Source organism: Pristiophorus japonicus, chromosome 3, assembly GCF_044704955.1.
Source record: "Pristiophorus japonicus isolate sPriJap1 chromosome 3, sPriJap1.hap1, whole genome shotgun sequence".
NCBI lineage: Eukaryota > Metazoa > Chordata > Chondrichthyes > Pristiophoridae > Pristiophorus > Pristiophorus japonicus.
In genome coordinates this window covers 159,528,657-159,551,564 of record NC_091979.1, presented here as the reverse complement: position 1 = coordinate 159,551,564, position 22,908 = coordinate 159,528,657, and the positions used below count along the sequence as shown (strand labels likewise).

Sequence of the window (22,908 nt, the reverse complement as noted above, 5' to 3'; positions counted from 1 at the left end):
TCTCTCTCTCGGACTCCGACCTCTCTCTCTCTCTCTCTCTCGAGGACTGCGACTCTCTCTCTCTCTCTCTCTCTCGAGGACTCCGACTCACTCTCACTCTCACTCTCTCTCTCAAGGACTCCGACTCTCTCTCTCACTCTCTCGAAGACTCCGACACACACTCTCTCTCTCTCTCTATCTCTCGAGGACTGCGACTCTCTCTCTCTCTCTCTCTCTCTCTCTCGAGGACTGCGACTCTCTCTCTCTCTCTCTCTCTCTCTCTCTCGAGGACTGCGACTCTCTCTCTCTCTCTCTCTCTCTCTCTCTCTCTCTCTCTCTCTCTCGGACTGCGACCTCTCTCTTCTATCTCGGACTGCGACTCTCTCTCTCGGACTGCGACTCTCTCTCTCTCTCTCTCTCTCTCTCTCTCTCTCTCACTCTCTCTCTCTCTCTCTCTCTCTCTCTCTCTCTCTCCGACTCTCTCTCTCTCTCTCTCTCTCTCTCTCTCTCTCGAGGACTCCGACTCTCTCTCTGTCTCTCTCTCTCTCCTCGAGCACTCCGACTCTCATTCTCTCTCTCTCTCTCTCTCTCTCTCTCTCTCTCTCTCTCGAGGACTGCAACTCTCTCTCGGACTGCGACTCTCTCTCTCGCTCTCTCTCTCTCGAGGACTGCGATATTCTCTCTCTCTCTCTCTCAAGGACTGCGGCTCTCTCTCTCTCGAGGACTGCGACTCTCTCTCTCTTTCTCTCTCTCTCGAGGACTGCGACTCTCGCTCTCTCTCTCTCTCGGACTGCGATTTTCTCTCTCTCTCTCTCTCTCTCTCTCTCTCTCTGACTGCGTCTCTCTCTCTCTCTCTCTCGAGAACTGCGACTCTCTTCTCTCTCTCTCTCTCTCGGACTGCGACTCTCTCCTCTCGAGGACTCCGACTCCGACTCTCTCTCTCTCTCTCTCTCTCTCTCTCTCTCGAGGACTCCGACTCTCTCTCTCTCTCACTCTCTCTCTCACTCCTCACTCTCACTCTCACTCTCTCTCGAGGACTCCGACTCTCTCTCTCTCTCTCTCTCTCTCACTCTCTCGAAGACTCCGACACACACTCTCTCCTCTCTCGAGGACTGCGACTCTCTCTCTCTCTCTCTCTCTCTCTCCTCGAGGACTGCGACTCTCTCTCTCTCTCTCTCTCTCTCTCTCTCTCTCTCTCTCTCTCGGACTGCGACTCTCTCTCTCTCTCTCTCTCTCGGGACTGCGCTGCGACTCTCTCTCGAGGACTGCGACTCTCTCTCGAGGACTGCGACCTCACTTCACTCACTCTACTCACTCTCTCACTCACTCTCACTCTCTCTCACTCTCTCTCACTCTCTCTCACTCTCTCTCTCTCTCTCTCACTCTCTCTCACTCTCTCTCACTCTCCTCACTCTCTCTCTCTCTCTCTCACTCACTCCTCACTCCTCACTCTCACTCTCACTCGGACTGCGACTCTCACTCTCTCTCTCTCTCTCTCTCTCTCGGACTCCGACTCTCTCTCTCTCTCTCTCTCTCTCTCTCTCTCGGACTCCGACTCTCTCTCTCTCTCTCTCTCTCTCTCTCTCGGACTCCGACTTCTCTCTCTCTCTCTCTCTCTCTCTCGGACTCCGACTCTCTCTCTCTCTCTCTCTCTCTCTCGGACTCCGACTCTCTCTCTCTCTCTCTCTCTCTCTCTCTCTCGGACTCCGACTCTCTCTCTCTCTCTCTCTCTCTCTCTCTCTCGGACTCCGACTCTCTCTCTCTCTCTCTCTCTCTCTCTCGGACTCCGACTCTCTCTGACGACTCTGAGGACTTCTCCGAGGGATCTCTGGCTGGGGGCAGGAGCTACTAAGCATGCACGAAACCTCCTGTGCGCATGCGTTGAGCTGCCGGCACTGTTTTTCGCGCAGGCCATAGCTCTGCCCCCTAATGGACAGATCACGCCATGGGAAACATAGAAACAGAAAATAGATGCAGGAGTAGGCCCTTCGAGCCTGCACCACCATTCAATAAGATCATGGCTGATCATTCCTTCAGTGCCCCTTTCCTGCTTTCTCTCCATACCCCTTGATCCCCTTAACCGTAAGAGCCATATCTAACTCCCTCTTGAATATATCCAATGAACTGGCATCAACAACTCTCTGCGGCAGGGAATTCCACAGGTTAACTTCTTAGTGAAGAAGTTTCTCCTCATCTTAGTCCTAAATGGCCTACCCCTTATCCTAAGACTATGTCCCCTGGTTCTGGACTTCCCCAACACCGGGAACAATCTTCCCGCATCTAACCTGTTCAGTCCCGTCAGAATCTTACATGTTCCTATGAGATCCCCTCTCATCCTTCTAAACTCCAGTGTATAATGGCCCAGTTGATCCAGTCTCTCCTCATATGACAGCCCAGCCATCCCTGGAATCAGTCTGGTGAACCTTCGCTGCACTCCCTCAATAGCAAGAACGTCCTTCCTCAGACTAGGCGACCAAAACTGAACACAATATTCCAGGTGAGGCCTCACTAAGGCCCTGTACAACTGCATTAAGACCGCCCTGCTCCTATATTCAAATCCCCTAGCTATGAAGGCCAACATACCATTTGCCTTCTTTACCGCCTGCTGTACCTGCGTGTCCACTTTCAGTGACTGATGTACCAGGACACCCAGGTCTCGTTGCACCTCCCCTTTTCCTAATCTGCCGCCATTCAGATAATATTCTACCTTCGTGTTTTTGCCCCCAAAATGGATAACCTCACATTTATCCACATTATACTGCATCTGCTATACATTTGCCCACTCACGTAGCCTGTCCAAGTCACCCTGCAGCCTCTGAGCGTCCTCCTCACGGCTCACACCGCCACCCAGTTTAGTGTCACCCACAAACTTGGAGATATTACACTCAATTCCTTCATCCAAATCATTAATGTATATTGTAAAGAGCTGGGGTCCCAGCACTGAGCCCTGCGGCACTCCACTAGTCACTGCCTGCCATTCTGAAAAGGACCTGTTTATCCCGACTCTCTGCTTCCTGTCTGCCAACCAGTTCTCTATCCACGTCAGTACATTACCCCCAATACCATGCGCTTTGATTTTGTACACCAATCTCTTGTGCAGGACCTTGTCAAAAGCCTTTTGAAAGTCCAAATACACCACATCCATTGGTTCTCCATTGTCCACTTTACTAGTTACATCCTCAAAAAATTCCAGAAGATTCGTCAAGCATGATTTCCCTTTCATAAATCCATGCTGACTTGGTCCGATCCTGTCACTGCTTTCCAAATGAGCTATTTCATCCTTAATGATTGATTCCAACATTTTCCCCACTACTGATGTCAGGCTAACCGGTCTATAATTACCCGTTTTCTCTCTCCTTTTTTAAAAAGTGGTGTTACATTAGCTACCCTCCAGTCCATAGGAACTGATCCAGAGTCAATAGACTTTTGGAAAATGATCACCAATGCATCCACTATTTCTAAGGCCACTTCCTTAAGTACTCTTGGATGCAGACTATCAGGCCCCGGGGATTTATTGGCCTTTAATCCCATCAATTTCCCTAACGCCATTTCCCGCCTAATAAGGATATCTTTCAGTTCCTCCTTCTCACAAGACCCATTGTCCCCTAGTACATTCAGAAAGTTATTTGTATCTTCCTTCGTGAAGACAGAACCGAAGTATTGGTTCAATTGGTCTGCCATTTCTTTGTTCCCCATTATAAATTCATCTGAATCCGACTGCAAGGGACCTACGTTTGCCTTTATTAATCTTTTTCTCTTCACATATTTATAGTAGCTTTTGCAGTCAGTTTTTATGTTCCCTGCAAGCTTCCTCTCGTACTCTATTTTCCCCCCCTCTTAATTAAACCCTTTGTCCTCCTCTGTTGAATTTTAAATTTCTCCCAGTCCTTAGGTTTGTTGCTTTTTCTAGCCAATTTATATGCCTCTTCCTTGGCTTTAACACTATCCTTAATTTCCCTTGTTAGCCATGGTTGAGCCACCTTCCCAGTTTTATTTTTACTCCAGACAGGGATGTACAATTGCTGAAGTTCATCCATGTGATCTTTAAATGTTTGCCATTGCTTATCCACCATCAACCCTTTAAGTATTCTCTGCCAGTCTATTCTAGCCAATTCATGCCTCATACGTGGGAGAGGCCACAGAGCGGCCAGAACCTGGGGATATCTTTTCGGCGCCGTTTTCGCCCTCAAGTTGGTGTATCTCTGATGAATGCGCCGAAAAAATGGGTGGGCCAAATTTGGACTCTACAAATGGAATACAGAATGAGCTTCAGTACACTTTCAACTTGCTGATAACTAACTCCGTTCATTTTTTTCACAACATGACTGATCCTTTGCCATGTTAAATGTTTTCCCCAAGTCTTATCTTCAGAACTTATGACTGGATTAATATACTGAAGCTATTTACAATATACATTAATGATTTAGACGAAGGAATTGACTGTAATATCTCCAAGTTTGCAAATGACACTAACCTGGGTGGTAGTGTGAGCTGTGAGGAGGATGCTAAGAGGCTGCAAGGGTGACTTGGACAGGTTAGGTGAGTGGGCAAATGCATGGCAGATGCAGTATAATGTAGATAAATGTGAGGTTATCCACTTTGGTGGCAAAAACAGGAAGGCAGAACATTATCTGAATGGTGACAGATTAAGAAAAGGGGAGGTGCAACGAGACCTGGGTGTCATGGTACATCAGTCATTGAAAGTTGGCATGCAGGTACAGCAGGTGGTGAAGAAGGCAAATGGCATGTTGGCCTTCATAGCGAGAGGAATTGAGTATTGTGTACAGTTTTGGTCTCCTAATCTGAGGAAGGACATTCTTGCTATTGAGGGAGTGCAGCGAAGGTTCACCAGACTGATTCCCGGGATGGCAGGACTGACATATGAAGAAAGACTGCATTGACTCGGCTTATATTCACTGGAATTTAGAAGAATGAGAGGGGCTCTCATAGAAACATATAAAATTCTGATGGGATTGGACAGGTTAGATGCAGGAAGAATGTTCCCGATGTTGGGGAAGCCCAGAACCAGGGGTCACAGTCTAAGGATAAGGAGTAAGCCATTTAGGACCGAGATGAGAAACTTCTTCACTCAGAGAATTGTGAACCTGTGGAATTCTCTACCACAGAAAGTTGTTGAGGCCAGTTTGTTAGATATATTTAAAAGGGAGTTAGATGTGGCCCTTATGACGAAAGGGATCAAGGGGTATGGAGAGAAAACAGGAATGGGGTACTGAAGTTGCATGATCAACCATGATCATATTGAATGGTGGTGCAGGCTCGAAGGGCCGAATGGTCTTCTACTGCACCTATTTTCTATGTTTCTATTAATCAATTTGTTCTCCAAGTGACACATTTATTTGTCTGCAATTCCTTACATGTCTCTTTTAGGGCTGGGAGGAATGTCATTGTATTGACATGAACGAGTTTTATGTTGGATTTATTCCAGAACAGGAGAAGCAAAGGATAGAAATGTTGGAACCTTTTGATGAGTATGAGGTAAATGTAATTCGTTACAATTAAATGTGTTGCTTAGCTGTTTGAGTAGTGGAACAGCCCTTCAACTTTCAAAATATATTTGTTCTGTCCCATAATTTCTCGGAAAAATATTCCAAAATAAAACTCGAGAAAGGTAAAGAATGCATAAACCAGTTTTGAAAGTAACGTTTCTTCCTGACGTTAAAAAAATGTTGACTTCACGGAAAGTACTTTTTAACCTATTATTAGCCAATTAGGCAGCTAAAAGAAAGTCCATACTATTAATGAAGTCCTGTTTAAATCCACTTTAATCTGCCCTAATTTCAAATCAATTACAGGTACTTAACAATTAACATGATAAAGTGAATAGATTTGTTATTAATGGTGTAAAGCACCCTACTGAATGCCAACTTTTAACAATTAAAGCAGATATTTTTTCATTTCATGATATTTCAAAGAATGCTTTAATTTAAATTAATTTGAGAACTATTTCTTACCTCTTTCTCCCCCCTCCCCCATATTTATTTATGTTTAATCAAGGAATGGCACCTGAAGTGTTCTCACTATTTGATTCTGAGTGCATCAAAAGGAGACCTAAAAAAATGTCTGTTGCTCCCTCCTCCTCCAGGTAAGGTCAGCAAAAGTAAACTGAATTAGATAACTGGATTTGGGGAATCTAATTATTTTTTTTAAATTCTGTCGGTGTTCTGGAGACAAGGAACTACTAAATCATTAGTTTAGAATATTCACAAGCACAGAACGTGGAAGTGACTGAAAATTCACCCAGTCACTTGCCCATCGCATTGGCCCATAAGTCAAACCTCAAGCTTTTTTATATACTGGTATCTAGCTTTATGCTGTAGAAAACCACCACATCGACAGGAAAGTTGGAGTATTTGTTATTAAGTTCGGTTGGCAACAAACTAGATAAGACTTGAGAGCTTACAAATGTACTCCTTGCTGCTTAACCATTTTAAATACATTCGGCTGCCAATCATACAAAAACTACCAGGTCGTAAGGGGCAGTCAGGGAGCTTCCTATAGTTGGTTGTGGATATGATAATTGATACAGCTCCCTCCTCAAAATAATAACTTTTAAATCAGAACATTTCATCAGCAATGTTCCGGAGGTTCCGGAGTAACAGTTCATACAAATTCACTGACATTAAAATTGTTGTTGCGTGGCTTTGGCATTACTCTTACCACTCCTTGTTATTAGGCTGAAGGGTGAGAGTAGTGTTTTATTATTCATCATGTTCATGGAGCCTTTTCTGTCAAAGATTCCAGTTGCTATTCTGGCTCCCTTAGTTGTTTACTGACCACCGTCTTTTCTGCTCTGTTGTGGCATGTTTATTGTGGACTGCCTAGTGTGTTCTCGAGTGTTTAATCAGACACTCATGTCTCACCACAAATGATGGTTCTGTTTTCTGTATTGTCTCTGCTTCCTCCTAAAATCTTTTTCTACCTTCAATTATTACCCTATAGGATCAAACATGCACTTGCTGCTGCGCTGTGCTGGCATTTCCTTTTCCCATTGACTGAATTCTGACAACTTATCTTTCTTTAAGCTTGTGAAGCTCTTTGCTACTTTTATTGTTGAACTGGGCCAGATTGGCTTTTCTGAAGTATAGCTTCTCTTGTACATCACTTAGGAGCTCTATTTTCAGAAATCAGCTTGCTGTGAGGAGAGGTGTGTGTGACATTAAACATGATCTGTCACAGCAACCATACCTGTATTATCAGCAATTTCCCTGTTATCAGCCTTTGGGAAAGTCGTCGTTAGAATCCTCCTCAACCGTCTTCTCTCTGGCTGAGGAGCTCCTCCCAGAGTCACAATACGGATTTCATCCCCTACGGGGCACAATGGACATGATTTATGTAGCGCGACAGCTGCAGGAAAAATGCAGGGAACAGCACCAACCGTTATACATGGCTTTCTTCCACCTTACAAAGGCCTTTGACACTCAACCGCGAGGGTCTATGGAGCGTCCTCTTCCGTTTCGGATGCCCCCAAAAGTTCGTCACCATCCTCCGCCTGCTCCACGACGATATGCAGGCCATGATCCTTACCAACGGATCCATTACAGACCCCAATCCGCGTCCGGACCAGGGTCAAACAGGACTGCGTCATCGGCCAACCCTCTTCTCAATCGTCCTCGCTGCCATGCTCCACCTCACAGTCAACAAGCTCCCCGCTGGAGTGGAACTAAACTACAGAACCAGTGGAAACCTGTTCAAACTTCGTCATCTCCAGGCCAGATCCAAGACTACCCCAACCTCTGTCGTCGAGCTATACAGTAAGCGGATGACGCCTGCGTCTGCACATAGAGGCTGAACTACAGGACATAGTCGACATATTTACTGAGGCGTACTTAAGAATAAGCCTTACACTAAACATCCGTAAGACAAAGATCCTCCACCATCCTGTCCTCGCCACACAGCACTGCCCCCCAGTCATCAAGATCCACGGCGTGGCCCTGGGACAACGTGGACCATTTTCCATACCTCGGGAGCCTCTTATTAACAAGAGCAGACATTGACGACGAGATTCAACACTGCCTCCAGTGCGCCAGTGCAGCCTTTGGCCGCTTGAGAAAAAGAGTGGTTGAAGACCAGGCCCTCAAATCTGCCACCAAGCTCATGGTCTACAGGGCTTTAGTAATACCCGCCCTCCTGTATGGCTGAGACATGGACCATGTACAGTAGACACCTCAAGTCGCTGGAGAAATACCACCAACGATGTCTCCGTAAGATCCTATAAATCCCCAGGGAGGACAGACGCACCAACATTAGCGTCCTCGACCAGGCCAACATCCCCAGCATTGAAGCACTGACCACACTTGATCAGCTCCGCTGGGCAGGCCACATCGTTCGCATGCCAGACACGAGACTCCCAAAGCAAGCGCTCTACTCAGAACTCCTTCACAGCAAACGAGCCAAAGGTGGTCAGAGGAATCGTGACGAGGACACCTTCAACGCCTCTCTGATAAAGTGCAACATCCCCACTGACACTTGGGAGTCCCTGGCCAAAGACCGCCCTAAGTGGAGGAAGTGCATCCGGGAGGGCGCTGAGCACCTCGAGTCTCATCGCCGAGAGCATGCAGAAATCAAGCACAGGCAGCGGAAAGAGTGTGCGGCAAACCTGTCCCACCCACCCTTTCCCTCAACAACTATCTGTCCCACCTGTGACAGAGACTGTGGTTCTCGTATTGGACTGTTCAGCCACCTAAGGACTCATTTTAAGAGTGGAAGGGAGTCTTCCTCAATTCCGAGGGACTGCCTATGAAGATGATGACCTAATCCACCACCAGTGCCAGTACTGCAAGTTACAAATCTGCCAAGATTGAAGGTAACAACAAATTAATGGGTCAGGTGTTGATAGTGACAAGAAATGAACACCACAAATGCAGCACCGTCAGTGACATCAATTGCTATGACATCCTTTGTTCCAGATTCTGCAGAAAAAAAGATCCACATCTCATGAAAAATACTGTTTGTTTTAGAACTTACAACTCAAGAAAGACTGGATCAACTGGGCTTGTATTCACTGGAGTTCAGAAGAGTGAGAGGGGACCTCATAGAAACGTTTAAAATTCTGACGGGTTTGGACAGGTTGAATGCAGGAAGGATGTTCCCAATGTTGGGGAAGTCCAGAACCAGGGGTCACAGTCTAAGGATAAGGGGTAAACCATTTAGGAGCGAGATGAGGAGAAACTTCTTCACCCAGAGAGTGGTGAACCTGTGGAATTCTCTACCACAGAAAGTAGTTGAAGCCAATTCACTAAATATATTCAAAAGGGAGTTAGATGAAGTCCTTACTAATCGGGGGATCAAGGGGTATGGCGAGAAAGCAGGAAGGGGGTACTAAAGTTTCATGTTCAGCCATGAACTCATTGAATGGTGGTGCAGGCTAGAAGGGCTGAATGGCCTGCTCCTGCACCTATTTTCTATGTTCAGCTAAAGTTTTTTTCTTTCAGTTTTCACACAAAATGCATGTATTTGGTCTGCTGTCTGCATGTGCGAAAAAAACCTGTACCATTATGTTCAAGTATGCACACACCCAGGGGTATTGAATTTATTTCAAAATTGTAAAAAAATTAAAATTGGTGTGTAGCAGTATAACTTATCGTGCTCAGACCACTATGTGCAGTAGCAGTGTTATCTTCTGTGAACATTGGCAAAGCACTCTGCTTTTTTTACAATCACAATACATATTTTCTCTCTACAGACTTCCATATCAACAAATTAGATATTCTTGAACCACTGCGGATCTCTGTATTTCTGTGTGAGACAGAGACAGAAAATCCTCATCTGAGAAGGTTTGCCCATTGTTCTGCACTTATTGCCCCGCATATAGTTGTTATCAGTGGAGGATTTGGCAACAGAGTTGGCCAGCATGGACGCCTCAGGGATGTATCACTGATGGTTAAAAGTGGATCAGTTTGGAAATGCAGCTCTGCAGGAGATAAGGGATCAATCCATTTATTGAGTAAGTTTAAAAATAGTAGTGGTAATATTCATCACCACTACAGGTATAAAAATGTAATTAACTTTTGAATTTCTGCTGCCTTGGATAATGTGGCACATGCCATATTGCCACAATGAAAGCTTAAGCTGCTGAAGCAATAATGCCTGTCCTCTCCCTTTCACCCTCTCCACACTGCTAAATATTAAAGATTGATTGGTACATTATCAGAGAAGCAGCAAGAAGCATCACCGATCTGTATTTTGTCCATTTGATGCCCTTTTCTTCTGCAGGTGGTAATTAATGTTGGGGTACAGCTTCATAGATGTTGACAGCACAGTGGTACCTTGTCCTCGTGCCTACCCTTCATGTGTGAGCTTAGACAATGAGTGTCACAGCTAATTAACTATGGTTGCATTGTAGCTGAGCTTGATCATGTTCTAGTCTAATTGGGCAGTGATCAGGAGAAGAAGCCATCACTGACCTTTTTTCCACCAGTGTGTATTCAATTTTTAGGATGCCAAGTACCAATTCGGTATCATAATGGAAAAAGCTGATTTTAAAAAAAAATACAATACTATACAGGTACAACGTCCAAAATCCGTAATCCTCAGGACCTAATCCATTCCGGATTTTGGGATTTTCTGGATTTCAGGCAAGAAAATCAAGTCTGCAATCTGGAATCCGTGACGGAATCCATGCCGGGCTTTGAACGGTGAGGTCTGAAATCTGGCAAGGATTCGGTCAAGGATTCCAGATTTCAGACTTGTTTTTCTTGTATGAAATTCGGAATCCTCAACCGAAACCATGCCGGATTTTGGGTTTTGCCTCAAAAATGTGCGGTTTTCGGACAATAATTCCAGACAACTCCATCAGCTATGCGCAAAATGTCCGGTTTTCAGACAATTCCGGTTTTCGGAGTTCCAGAGATGGGATATTGCACCTGTAATATAAATTTTAAAAAGCAGCAATTTCTCAAAGCCCCATTTGTTACATGGTGTTAGCTCAGCTTGATATTGGAGCAGCAGTTTCAAATGTAAATAGAGTAACTGTCTTTATACATCAATGATTTAGATGAAGGAATTGAATGTGATATCTCCAAGTTTGCAGATGACACTAAGCTGGGTGGCGGTGTGAGCTGTGAGGAGGATGCTAAGAGACTGCAGGGTGACTTGGACAGGTTAGGTGAGTGGGCAAATGCATGGCAGTTGCAATATAATGTGGATAAATGTGAGGTTATCCACTTTGGTGGCAAAAACAGGAAGAGAATATTATCTGAATGATGACAGATTAGGAAAAGGGGAGGTGCAACGAGACCTGGGTGTCATGGTACATCAGTCATTGAAGTTTGGCATGCAGATACAGCAGGCGGTGAAGAAGGCAAATGGCATGTTGCCCTTCATAGCTAGAGGATTTGAGTATAGGAGCAGGGAGGTCTTACTGCAGTTGTACAGAGGCTTGGTGAGGCCACAACTGGAATATTGTGTTCAGTTTTGGTCCCCTAATCTGAGGAAGAACGTTCTTGCTATTGAGGGAGTACAGCGAAGGTTCACCAAATTGATTCCCGGGATGGCAGGACCGACATATGAGGAGAGAATGGATCAACTGGGCTTGTATCCACTAGAGTTTAGAAGAATGAGAGGGGATCTCATAAAAACATAAAATCCTGACAGGATTGGACAGGTTAAAGGCAGGAAGAATGTTCCCATTGCTGGGGAGTACCAGAACCAGGGATCACAGTCTAAGAATAAGGGGTAAGCCATTTAGGACCGAGATGAGGAGAAACTTCTTCACTCAGAGAGTGGTTAACCTGTGGAATTCTCTACTGCAGAAAGTTGTTGAGGCCAGTTCGTTAGATATATTCAAAAGGGAGTTAGATATGGCCCTTATGGCCAAAGGGATCAAGGAGTATGGGAAAAAGCAGGAAAAGGGTACTGAGGTTGAATGATTAGCCATGATCTTATTTAATTGGCGGTGCAGGCTCGAAGGGCCGAATGGCCTGCTCCTGCACCTAATTTCTATGTTTCTATTTTCTATTACATAAATGCTTCCCTTTAAAACAATGCACTGTTCAAAGTCTCCAAAATGGAAACTGGCACGGTGATGTTTATTGGAGCTCCACCTTATGATGCATGTCTGAATTTTTACTCTGTTAAATTTGTAATCTTGGTGCATTGATTCAGGAGTCAAGCCACGAGTCTCTCCCAAAAGAAGACATAATCAAATGGGAAGGTCCCACTATAGTACTGTCGTGACTTTTGGCACATGACCAGGAGTGCGAGCAGGCTGTCTACTACAGAGACGTGGTTACAAGGTGACCACGACTGGGAACTAAATATTCAGGGGTATTTGACAATTTGGAAGGACAGACAGAAAGGAAAAGGAGGTGGGGTAGCACTGTTAATAAAGGATGGGATCAGTGTGGTAGTGAGAAACGATATTGGCACAGAGGATCAAGATGTTGAATCAGTTTGGGTGGAGATAAGGAATAATAAGGGGGAAAAGTCGCTGGTGGGTGTAGTCTATAGGCCCCCTAACAATAGCTACACTGTTTGGATGGAGTATAAATCAAAAAATAATGAAGGCTTGTAATAAAGAAACAGCAATAATCATAGGCAATTTTAACCTTCGTATTGATTGGAGAAAGCAAATTGGCCAGGGCAGCCTTGAGGAAGAGTTCATAGAGTGTATCCGGGATAGTTTCCGTGAACAGTACGTTGCGGAACCAACCAGGGAACAGGATATCATAGATCTGGTACTGTGTAATGAGACAGGATTAATAAATGATCTCCTAGAAAAGGATCCTCTAGGAATGCGTGATCATAACATGGTTGAATTTCAAATTCAGTTGGAGGGTAAGAAAGTTGGTTCTCAAACCAGGGTCCTAAACTTAAATAAAGGAGACTACAAAGGTATGAGGGCAGAGTTGGCTAAAGTGGACTGGGAAAATAGGTTAAAGTATGGGGCGGTTGATGAGCAGTGGCAGACATTTAAGGAGATATTCCATAACTCGCAACATAAATATATCCCAATGAGAAGTAAAGACTAAGAGAAGGGATAACCATCCGTGGGTGAATAAGGAAATAAGGGAGTGTATCTGTTGTGTATGCAATAATTGTTAGACTGAGTACTGTTTAACTCCAAGAGGTATGACCTTGGCTCTGCTTTATTAAGGCCCAAAGTGACTAATATACAAAATGGCTGGCCTTTTATACTTGGGCTGCATACACGTGCGTGCAGCCCAATGGCCTCCAACAGTGACGCCATCTAGTAGCTAGTGATCCCAAAAGTACATACATGACAGTATCAAATTGAAAACAAGGGCATACAAAGTGGCCAAGCCTAATGGGAGGCCAGAGGATTGGGAAACTTTTAAAAGCCAGCAAAGAACGACTAAAAAAATGATAGAGAGGGAAGATGGATTATGAGAGTAAACTAGCACAACATATAAAAATAGATAGTAAGAGTTTCTACAGGTACATAAAAAGGAAAAGAGTGTCTAGAGTAAATGTTGGTCCCCTAGAGGATGAGACTAGGGAATTAATAATGGAGAACAGGGAAATGGCAGAGACGTTGAACAAATATTTTGTATCTGTCTTCACGATAGAAGACACTAAAAACATCCTAATAGTGGATAATCAAGGGGCTATAGGGAGGGAGGAACATAATACAATCACTATCACTAACAAAGTAGTACTCGGTAAAATAATGGGACTAAAGGCAGACAAGTCCCCTGGACCTGATGGCTTACATCCCAGGGTCTTAAAAGAAGTGGCTGCAGAGATATTGGATGCATTGGTTGTAATCTACTAAAATTCCCTGAATTCTGGGGTGGTCCCAGCGGATTGGAAAACCGCAAATGTAACGCCCCTATTTTAAAAAAAAAAAAAGGAGGCAGACCAAAAGCAGGAAACTATAGACCAGTTAGTCTAACCTCTGTTGTTCGGAAATTGCTGGAGGCAATTATTAAGGAAGCAGGAGTGGGACATTTGGAAAAGCATACTTCAATCCAGGAGAGTCAGCATGGTTTTAGGAAAGGGAAATCATGTTTGACAAATTTGCTGGAGTTCTTTGAGGATGTAACGAACAGTGTGGGTAAGGGGGAACCAGTGGATGTGGTGTATTTGGATTTCCAGAAGGCATTCGATAAGGTGCCACATAAAAGGTTACTGTACAAGATAATCGTTCACTGGATTGGGGGTAATATATTAGCATGGATAGAGGATTGGCTAACTAACAGAAAACAGAGAGTCGAGATAAATGGGTCATTTTCCGGTTGGCAAACAGTGACTAGTGGGGTACCGCAGGGATCGGTGCGGGTTCCTCAACTATTTACAATCTGTATTAATGACTTGGATGAAGGGACCGAGTGTAATGAAGCCAAGTTTGCTGATGATACAAAGATGGGTGGGAAAGCAAATTATGAGGAAGACACAAAAAATCTGCAGAGGGATCTAGACAGGCTAAGTGAGTGGGGAAAAATCTGGCAGATGGAATATAATGTGGAAAAATGTGAGGTTATCCTCTTTGGCAGAAAAAATAGAAAAGCAAATTCCAATTTAAATGGAGAAAAATTGCCAAGTGTTGTAGTACAGAGAGACCTGGGGGTCCTTGTGCATGACACACAAAAAGTTAGTATGCAGGTACAGCAAGTAATCAGGAAGGTAAATGGAACGTTGGTCTTTATTGCAAGGGGGATAGAGTATAAAAGCAGAAAACTCCTGCTACAACTGTACAGGGTATTGGTAAGGTCACACCTGAAGTACTGCGTACAGTTTTGGTCTCCTTATTTAAGGAAGGATATATTTGCATTGGAGACTGTTCAGAGAAGATTCACTCGGTTGATTCCGGAGATGAGGGGGTTGACTTATGAAGATAGGTTTAGTAGGTTGGGCCTATACACATTGGAGTTCAGAAGATTGAGAGGTGATCTTATTGAAACATATAAGATCATGAGGGGTCTTGACAAGCTGGATGCAGAGAGGATATTTCCACTCATAGGGGAAACTAAAACTAGGGGACATAGTCTCAGAATAAGGGGCCGCCCATTTAAAACTATGGTGAGGAGGAATTTCTTCTCTGAGGTGTGTAAATCTATGGGGCTAGACTTTCCTATCATTTTCGGCAGGTTCTCGGCGATTTTCTCGGCGGTACAGCTGTTTTTCCGCCCGGCGAAAGTTTCCCCCTTAGTTTTTTAATGGTATCACCCACATCTGAATACGCCCGCCGGGACCAAACCGCCGACATGCAACGCCGAGAAAATCGCCAGGGCATAAGTTTGGCCTCAACGGAAGCCCGTCCAGATCACCATGGGAACTGCCCTGTAAAAGCTGCTTAAACAGGACGGTAGGTGAGTACTCTGCAAAGAAAGGTAAGTTAAAGGTTCTTTATTTATTTAATTTTAATTTTAAAATTGCGATTAGGTGTAAAAGTGTCTTGGGAATGCTTTTTACATTTTTATTTTTTTTTATTGAAAATTTTTTTTGGAGTTTTCCCCCCTCCTTAGGCCCAACCGCAGCCTCAGACTAACTTTTAAATACTTACCATCCATTCCGGTAAAGACCACCTATTTTACTTAGTTTCCCCTTAACTGCCGAGAAAACCGCTGACCATAAAGGTGCAACGCCCATTTTCTCGACGGGCAATTAGTATTAATTAGTTTAAACATAAAAGTGGAAATTCTCACCAGCGTTACTCACCAAACGTTAGCGGTTTTTCTAAGCGGGCAATCGGGTGTAGAGGGGCTCATAGGAAAGTGTAGCCCATGGAATTCTTTGCCCCAGAGAGCTGTTGAGGCTGGGTCATTGAATATATTTAAGGCAGAGATAGACAGATTTTTGAGCAATAAGGGAGTAAAGAGTTATGGGGAGCGGGCAGGGAAGTGGAGCTGAGTCCATGATCAGATTAGCCATGATCTTATTGAATGGCGGAGCAGCCTCGAGTGACCAAATGGCCTACTCCTGCTCCTATTTCTTATGTTCTTATGTTCTATCCCGTAAAACAGGCAGTATTGGATCGGCCACCCGTTTTACGCAGCGCCTGATTAATGGACCTGAGTATCAAGCGCTGCGTTTAACAAGTGGCCAATCCGATACCGTCCGGTTTACATCACCACCCAAAATGAATTTCTAGGCATTGTATGGCAGGCATGGGTAATACGGATGAGGGGGGGCGGGGGGGGGATGCGGGGGTGGAGGAACCTGAACAAGCATGCTCTTATAAAAGGGTACATGTTGAGTTTTTTTTTAAATCACTATTTTTATACTAAGGTTTCTAATGCTCATGTATGAATGTGGAATGTGTGTGTATGTATGTATTTTGCTTTTAAATCCTTTTTTTTGGCTCTCCCTATGGGTCAGCGAGTTTATCCAGTGAACAACAGCCATATAGACCAGATAGGTCCTGGGTTCAGTCCCTCATCTCTGCTCAGGTAGTTGATTTCAGTGGGGCAGTGATATGGGTGCTACAGTTGGCATCAGAATGCTACTCCTGATTGCTCTCCATTGACCCCTGCTGGAATCGCATCTGTGTGAATGTTGGTCGAGAACTCGATTGGATTTGGCTGCGATGCATCCTGCTGTTGAATAGGATGACAACACTGTTGAAACATAAATAACAGTCATTTTGGCAATGAACCATACCCAACCAAGTAGTCAATGCTGTCAGCAGAGATGGGGATAGAAGAAAAAATAAGAGAAAAAAAATCCTTATTCTTGCTCATCAGATCTGTTTAATCCCAGGTATTTTACTGCAACCAGGGCAGAACAGTTCATCAGTTTTCAGTAATATTTTGACTTGCTGCATTGACAAAAATCAGAAGATATAAAAATAATTCATACAGAAACCTATTTAGAATCTCTGTGTAAATCAAGTGGTTTGCACTAAAATCTACTTGACTTTTTGGTTTCACATAAAGAGCCTGTGCTAAATATTCATGTAAACTGCAATCTGTTGTACTTGGTGCATTAAGCTTGTATTTCTTGTTCATATTTTAGCTGAGCGAATGTTTCACAGCATGACTGCACTTTGTGACGGTTGTTGTATCATCTTCGGTGGCCGCACGTCTCCACTGAAGCCAGTCTTGAGTCTTCTTTGTTTGAAATGTGACATTGGCGATGGTGCCATCTCCAATATCAGCTTGTCAGTCAAGGAGATTGAATGCAGTGGCACTGCACCATCACCACGCTGGCGACACACAGCAACAGAAGTGATTTGCAAAGGTAAAAATAATAGACAAGAACAAAACTATATTAAATAAAAGTGGCCGTTAATTACAAAACAAGACAAAATGGTAAGAAAGGGTTTCAAATCATTTTCTGCTTTTTTCCCCCAATTTCTAGCAACAAAACTGGAAAGAAATTACTGGCTTTGACCGAGGAAATTTAATTGCAAATGAATATTGATCATTTGGTATCTATCTGCATGGACAAAATCTTAATGTTATGTAAAATTTCTCTGCTCCAGATTCTATAGTGGAGGTGTAAGTTTAATCAGAGTTACAGAGCTACAAATGTAGACTTGACCAAACTCTCAAACATTGCAGCACCAATAAAAACTCAGATTTGTTTTCAGTTTTCTCAGAAAATGCTATGAACTTAGAAGGCTATTTGTATTTCATTACCATTCTGTTCTGTTATTTATTTTCAAATCCTTTCAACCGACTTACTGTCAATATTATTTCTTATTCCATTAATGGCGTGCCTCTCTTCCACAAGTCATGCTAATCCCTCGTGCCCCATCCAAAACGTGAACCACAAAGTCCTCTATTTAGCAACCCACCAAAAATTAACCAGGTCTCCCCTCTAGGGGAGATCATTTAGTTTTAGTGGGGTTAGGATTCAGTCTGGTTGAGAGCTCACTAGTTTACTGCTGGTGCTACCTAATGGCCTCTAGATTCGGTTTTTATTTTTAATATAAGATATTATTTTAGAAAGAATATGACACAAAACCAGATAAGGACGTTGTTTGGAACTGATGTGTTTTGTGCCTAATTGGAGATCATTACATTTTTTTTAAAGGTCGGAGATATCTGTTCATCTATGGCGGTCGCTCTGTCCGAGAGTTGGCACTAGGTGACTGGCATTTCCTTAACCTGGAAGATTACAGCTGGGCACATGTAAGTGAAATCAATGTTGTTTAAAACTTTCTTAGCATGCTATACCTATCTAGATGTTTTGTTATCCCTTCTTTCAGGAAGGGATTTCCTTCTGTTTCAAATATTTTTCCAATTTTCCCTGAAATGATAGTGGTCTGTGCATCAACCACTTCCTGTGGTAAAGCTTCCATGCTCCAACAACCCTCCGTGTAAAGAAATTTCTCCTAACTTTCTCACTCTGTTGTTGATAATTTTAAGTTGATGACAGTCATCACTGACTCCCTATTCATTCTATCAAAGTTCTTAATAATTTTAAAAACCTTTATTGAAAAGCTACGCTTTAACTTCTATTCTCCAGTGGAAATAGTCCAGTATCACAAGTCTCTTACAATTATAGTTTCCCATACCCGTAGTCATCCTAGCAAATCTTAAACTTTATGTTCTCCATGACTCTAATGACAGTTTAAGGTTATAACCAAAGAAATAATGACAAAATAAATAAACACGTCAAACAAAGGATGAGGGGCAGTGGATGCTTCAAAGTTCTAAATGTGAATGCTAGGAGTCTTAGGAATGAATTGGGAGACTTTGAGATCCTTGCACAAGAGGGAGACTAAATTCATTGGCATCACATGGACCTGGTTCAACATGACATGCGGCAGTCGGGAAGCGGGAGTTTGTGAGGCGAGAGGCCTATAAAGGCCCAACAGTTCGAGGAGAGCGGTGGCAGTCAGGAGGCGGGAGTTCGTGAGGCGAGAGGCCTATAAAGGCCCAACAGTTCGAGGAGAGCTGCGGCAGAGTCGGGAGGCGGGAGTTCGTGAGGCGAGAGGCCTATAAAGGCCCAACAGTTCGAGGAGAGCGGTGGCAGTCAGGAGGCGGGAGTTCGTGAGGCGAGAGGCCTATAAAGGCCCAACAGTTCGAGGAGAGCGGCGTGAGGCGAGAGGCCCTATAAAGGCCCAACAGTTTGAGGAGAGCAGCGAGAGGCGGGAGTTCGTGAGGCGAGAGGCCTATAAAGGCCCAGCCGGTACAGCTGCAGCAGGGAGGGAAGGCAAGAAAGAAATCTCAAGATGACGTCTCAGCCAAGGGGGTAAGTGATTGGCTGGTGATTGGTGAGTAGCTTTTCTTTTTTTTTTCTTTATCAGTAAGTAACATTTAGCAATGTTGTTGCCAAATTAAGTTTATCTAGGGCTCGGACACGTGTTATGCTCCTCCTGTACTATGTGGGAATTCAGGGACGCTTCCGGTGTCCCTGACGACTACGTGTGCGGGAAGTATATCCGCCTGCATCTCCTGACGGACCGCATTGCGGCACTGGAGCTGCGGGTGGATGAACGCTGGAACATCCACGATGTTGAGAATGACGTGAGTAGCACGTTTAGTGAGTTGATCTTACCGCAAGTAAAGGGTACACAGCCAGATAGTAAATGGGTGACCAACAGGAAAAGCAGTGCAGGGATCCCCTGCGGTCATTCCCCTGCAAAACAGATGCACCGCTTTGGGTACTGTTGAGGAGGATGACTCATCAGTGGGGAGCAGCAGCAGCCAAGTTCATGGCACCGTGGGTGGCTCTGCTGCACAGGAGGGCAGGAAAAAGAGTGGGAGAGCTATAGTAATAGGGGATTCGATTGTAAGGGGAATAGATAGGCGTTTCTGCGGCCGCAACCGAGACACCAGGATGGTATGTTGCCTCCCTAGTGCAAAGGTCAAGGATGTCTCGGAGTGGGTGCAGGACATTCTGAAAAGGGAGGATGAACAGCCAGTTGTCGTGGTGCATATAGGTACCAACGATATAGGTACAAAACGGGATGAGGTCCTACGAGACAAATTTGGGGAGCTAGGAGCTAAATTTAAAAAGTAGGACCTCAAAAGTAGTAATCTCAGGATTGCTACCAGTGCCACGTGCTAGTCAGAGTAGCAATCGCAGGATAGCTCAGATGAATACGTGGCTTGAGGAGTGGTGCAAAAGGGAGGAATTCAAATTCCTGGGGCATTGGAATCGGTTCTGGGGGAGGTGGGACCAGTACAAACCAGACGGTCTGCACCTGGTCAGAACCGGAACCAATGTCCTGGGGGAGTGTTTGCTAGTGCTGTTGGGGAGGAGTTAAACTAACATGGCAGGGAGTTGAGAACCGATGTAGGGAGACAGAGGGAAATAAAATGGAGGCAGAAGCAAAAGATAGAAAGGAGAATAGTAAAAGTGGAGGGCAGAGAAACCCAAGGCAAAAAACAAAAAGGGTCACATTACAGCAAAATTCTAAAAAGACAAGCCTGAAGGCTCTGCCTCAATGCGAGGAGTATTCGGAATAAGGTGGACGAATTAACTGCACAGACAGCAGTTAATGGGTATGATATAATTGGCATCATAGAGACATGGCTCCAGGGTGACCAAGGCTGGGAACTCGACATCCAGGGGTATTCAACATTTAGGAAGGATAGGCAGAGAGGAAAAGGAGGCGGGGTGGCGTTGCTGGTTAAAGAGGAAATTAATGCAATAGTAAGGAGGGGCATTAGCCTGGACGATGTAGAATCGGTATGGATGGAGCTGCGGAATACCAATGGACAGAAAACGCTAGTGGGAGTTGTGTACAGACCACAAACCAGTAGTAGTGAGGTTGGGGACAGCATCAAACAAGAAATAAGGGATGTGTGCAATAAAGGTACAGCAGTTATCATGGGCGACTTTAATCTACATATTGATTGGGCTAACCAAACTGGTGGCAGTGCGATGGAGGAGGATTTCCTGGAGTGTATTAGGGATGGTTTTAGAAACATAGAAACATAGAAAATAGGTGCAGGAGTAGGCCATTCGGCACTTCGAGCCTGCACCGCCATTCAATGAGTTCATGGCTGAACATGCAACTTCAGTACCCCATTCCTGCTTTCTCGCCATACCCCTTGATCCCCCTAGTAGTAAGGACTACATCTAACTCCTTTTTGAATATATTTAGTGAATTGGCCTCAACAACATTCTGTCATAGAGAATTCCACAGGTTCACCACTCTCTGGGTGAAGAGGTTTCTCCTCATCTCGGTCTTAAATGGCTTACCCCTTATCCTTAGACTGTGACCCCTGGTTCTGGACTTCCCCAACATTGGGAACATTCTTCCTGCATCTAACCTGTCTAAACCCGTCAGAATTTTAAACGTTTCTATGAGATCCCCTCTCATTCTTCTGAACTCCAGTGAATACAAGCCCAGTTGATCCAGCCTTTCTTGATATGTCAGTCCCGCCATCCCGGAAATCAGTCTGGTGAAGCTTCGCTGCACTCCCTCAATGGCAAGAATGTCCTTCCTCAAGTTAGGAGACCTGTACACAATACTCCAGGTGTGGCCTCACCAAGGCCCTGTACAACTGTAGCAACACCTCCCTGCCCCTGTACTCAAATCCCCTCGCTATGAAGGCCAACATGCCATTTGCTTTCTTAACTGCCTGCTGTACCTGCATGCCAACCTTCAATGACTGATGTACCATGACACCCAGGTCCTCCCCTTTTCCTAATCTGTCACCATTCAGATAATAGTCTGTCTCTCTGTTTTTAGCACCAAAGTGGATAACCTCACATTTATCCACATTATACTTCATCTGCCATGCATTTGCCCATTCACCTAACCTATCCAAGTCACTCTGCAGCCTCATAGCATCCTCCTCGCAGCTCACACTGCCACCCAATATGTCGAGGAACCAACTAGAGAGCTGGCCATCCTAGACTGAGTGATGTGTAATGAGAAGGGAATAATTAGCAATCTTGTGCGAGGCCCCTTGGGGAAGAGTGACCATAATATGGTAGAATTTTTTATTAAGATGGAGAGTGACACAGTTAATTTGGAAACTAGGGTCCTGAACTTAAGGAAAGTTAACTTTGACAGTATGAGGGGTGAATTGGGTAGAATAGACTGGCAAAGGATTCTTAAAAGGTTGACGGTGGATAAGCAATGGCAAACATTTAAAGATCACTTGGATGAACTTCAGCATTTGTACATCCCTGTCTGAAGTAAAAATAAAACGGGGAAGGTGGCTCAACCGTGGCTAACGAGGGAAATTAAGGAGAGTTTAAAACCAAGGAAGAGGCATATAAATTGGCTAGAAAAAGCAACAAACCTGAGGACTGGGAGAAATTTAGAATTCAACAGAGGAGGACTAAGGGGTTAATTAAGAGGGGGCAAATAGAGTACGAGAGGAAGCTTGCAGGGAACATAAAAACTGACTGCAAAAGCTTCTATAAATATGTGAAGAGAAAAAGATTAGTAAAGACAAACGTAGGTCCCTTGCAGTCGGATTCAGGTAAATTTGTAATGGAGAACCAAAGAAATGGCAGACCAATTGAACAAATACTTCAGTTCTGTCTTCACGAAGGAAGGCACAAATAACCTTCCGAATGTACTAGGGGACAGTGGGTCTAGTGAGAAGGAGGAACGGAAGGATATCCTTATTAGGTGGGAAATTGTGTTAGGGAAATTGATGGGATTGAAGGCCAATAAATCCCCGGGGCCTGATAGTCTACATCCCAGAGTACTTAAGGAAGTGACCCTAGAAATAGTGGATGCATTGGTGATCATTTTCCAACAGTCTTATCGACTCTGGATCAGTTCCTATGGACTGGAGGGTAGCTAATGTAACACCACTTTTTAAAAAGGGAGGGAGAGAGAAAGCGGGTAATTATAGACCGGTTAGCCTGACTTCAGTAGTGGGGAAAATGTTGGAATCAATCATTAAGGATGAAATAGCAGCGCATTTGGAAAGCAGTGACAAGATCGGTCCAAGTCAGCATGGATTTATGAAAGGGAAATCATGCTTGACGAATCTTCTGGCATTTATTGAGGATGTAACTAGCAGTGGACAAGGGAGAACCAGTGGATGTGGTGTATTTGGACTTTCAAAAGGCTTTTGACAAGGT

The 22,908-nt window shown here is 44.3% G+C and overlaps 1 protein-coding gene across 4 annotated transcripts in view; it reads left to right on the top strand.

Annotated features, from left to right (window-relative positions):
- Window positions 1-22,908, top strand: part of lcmt2 (leucine carboxyl methyltransferase 2) — a 51,225-nt gene that overhangs the window by 19,916 nt on the left and 8,401 nt on the right. For 3 of the 4 annotated variants that reach the window (XM_070875977.1, XM_070875975.1, XM_070875978.1), the window contains 5 exons: window positions 5,368-5,475; window positions 5,995-6,082; window positions 9,683-9,943; window positions 16,915-17,139; window positions 17,938-18,035. In XM_070875977.1, the coding sequence (XP_070732078.1) occupies window positions 5,368-5,475; window positions 5,995-6,082; window positions 9,683-9,943; window positions 16,915-17,139; window positions 17,938-18,035 (780 nt within the window). The remainder of the gene's footprint in view (window positions 1-5,367; window positions 5,476-5,994; window positions 6,083-9,682; window positions 9,944-16,914; window positions 17,140-17,937; window positions 18,036-22,908) is intronic. The other variant, XM_070875976.1, reaches the window with a different exon arrangement.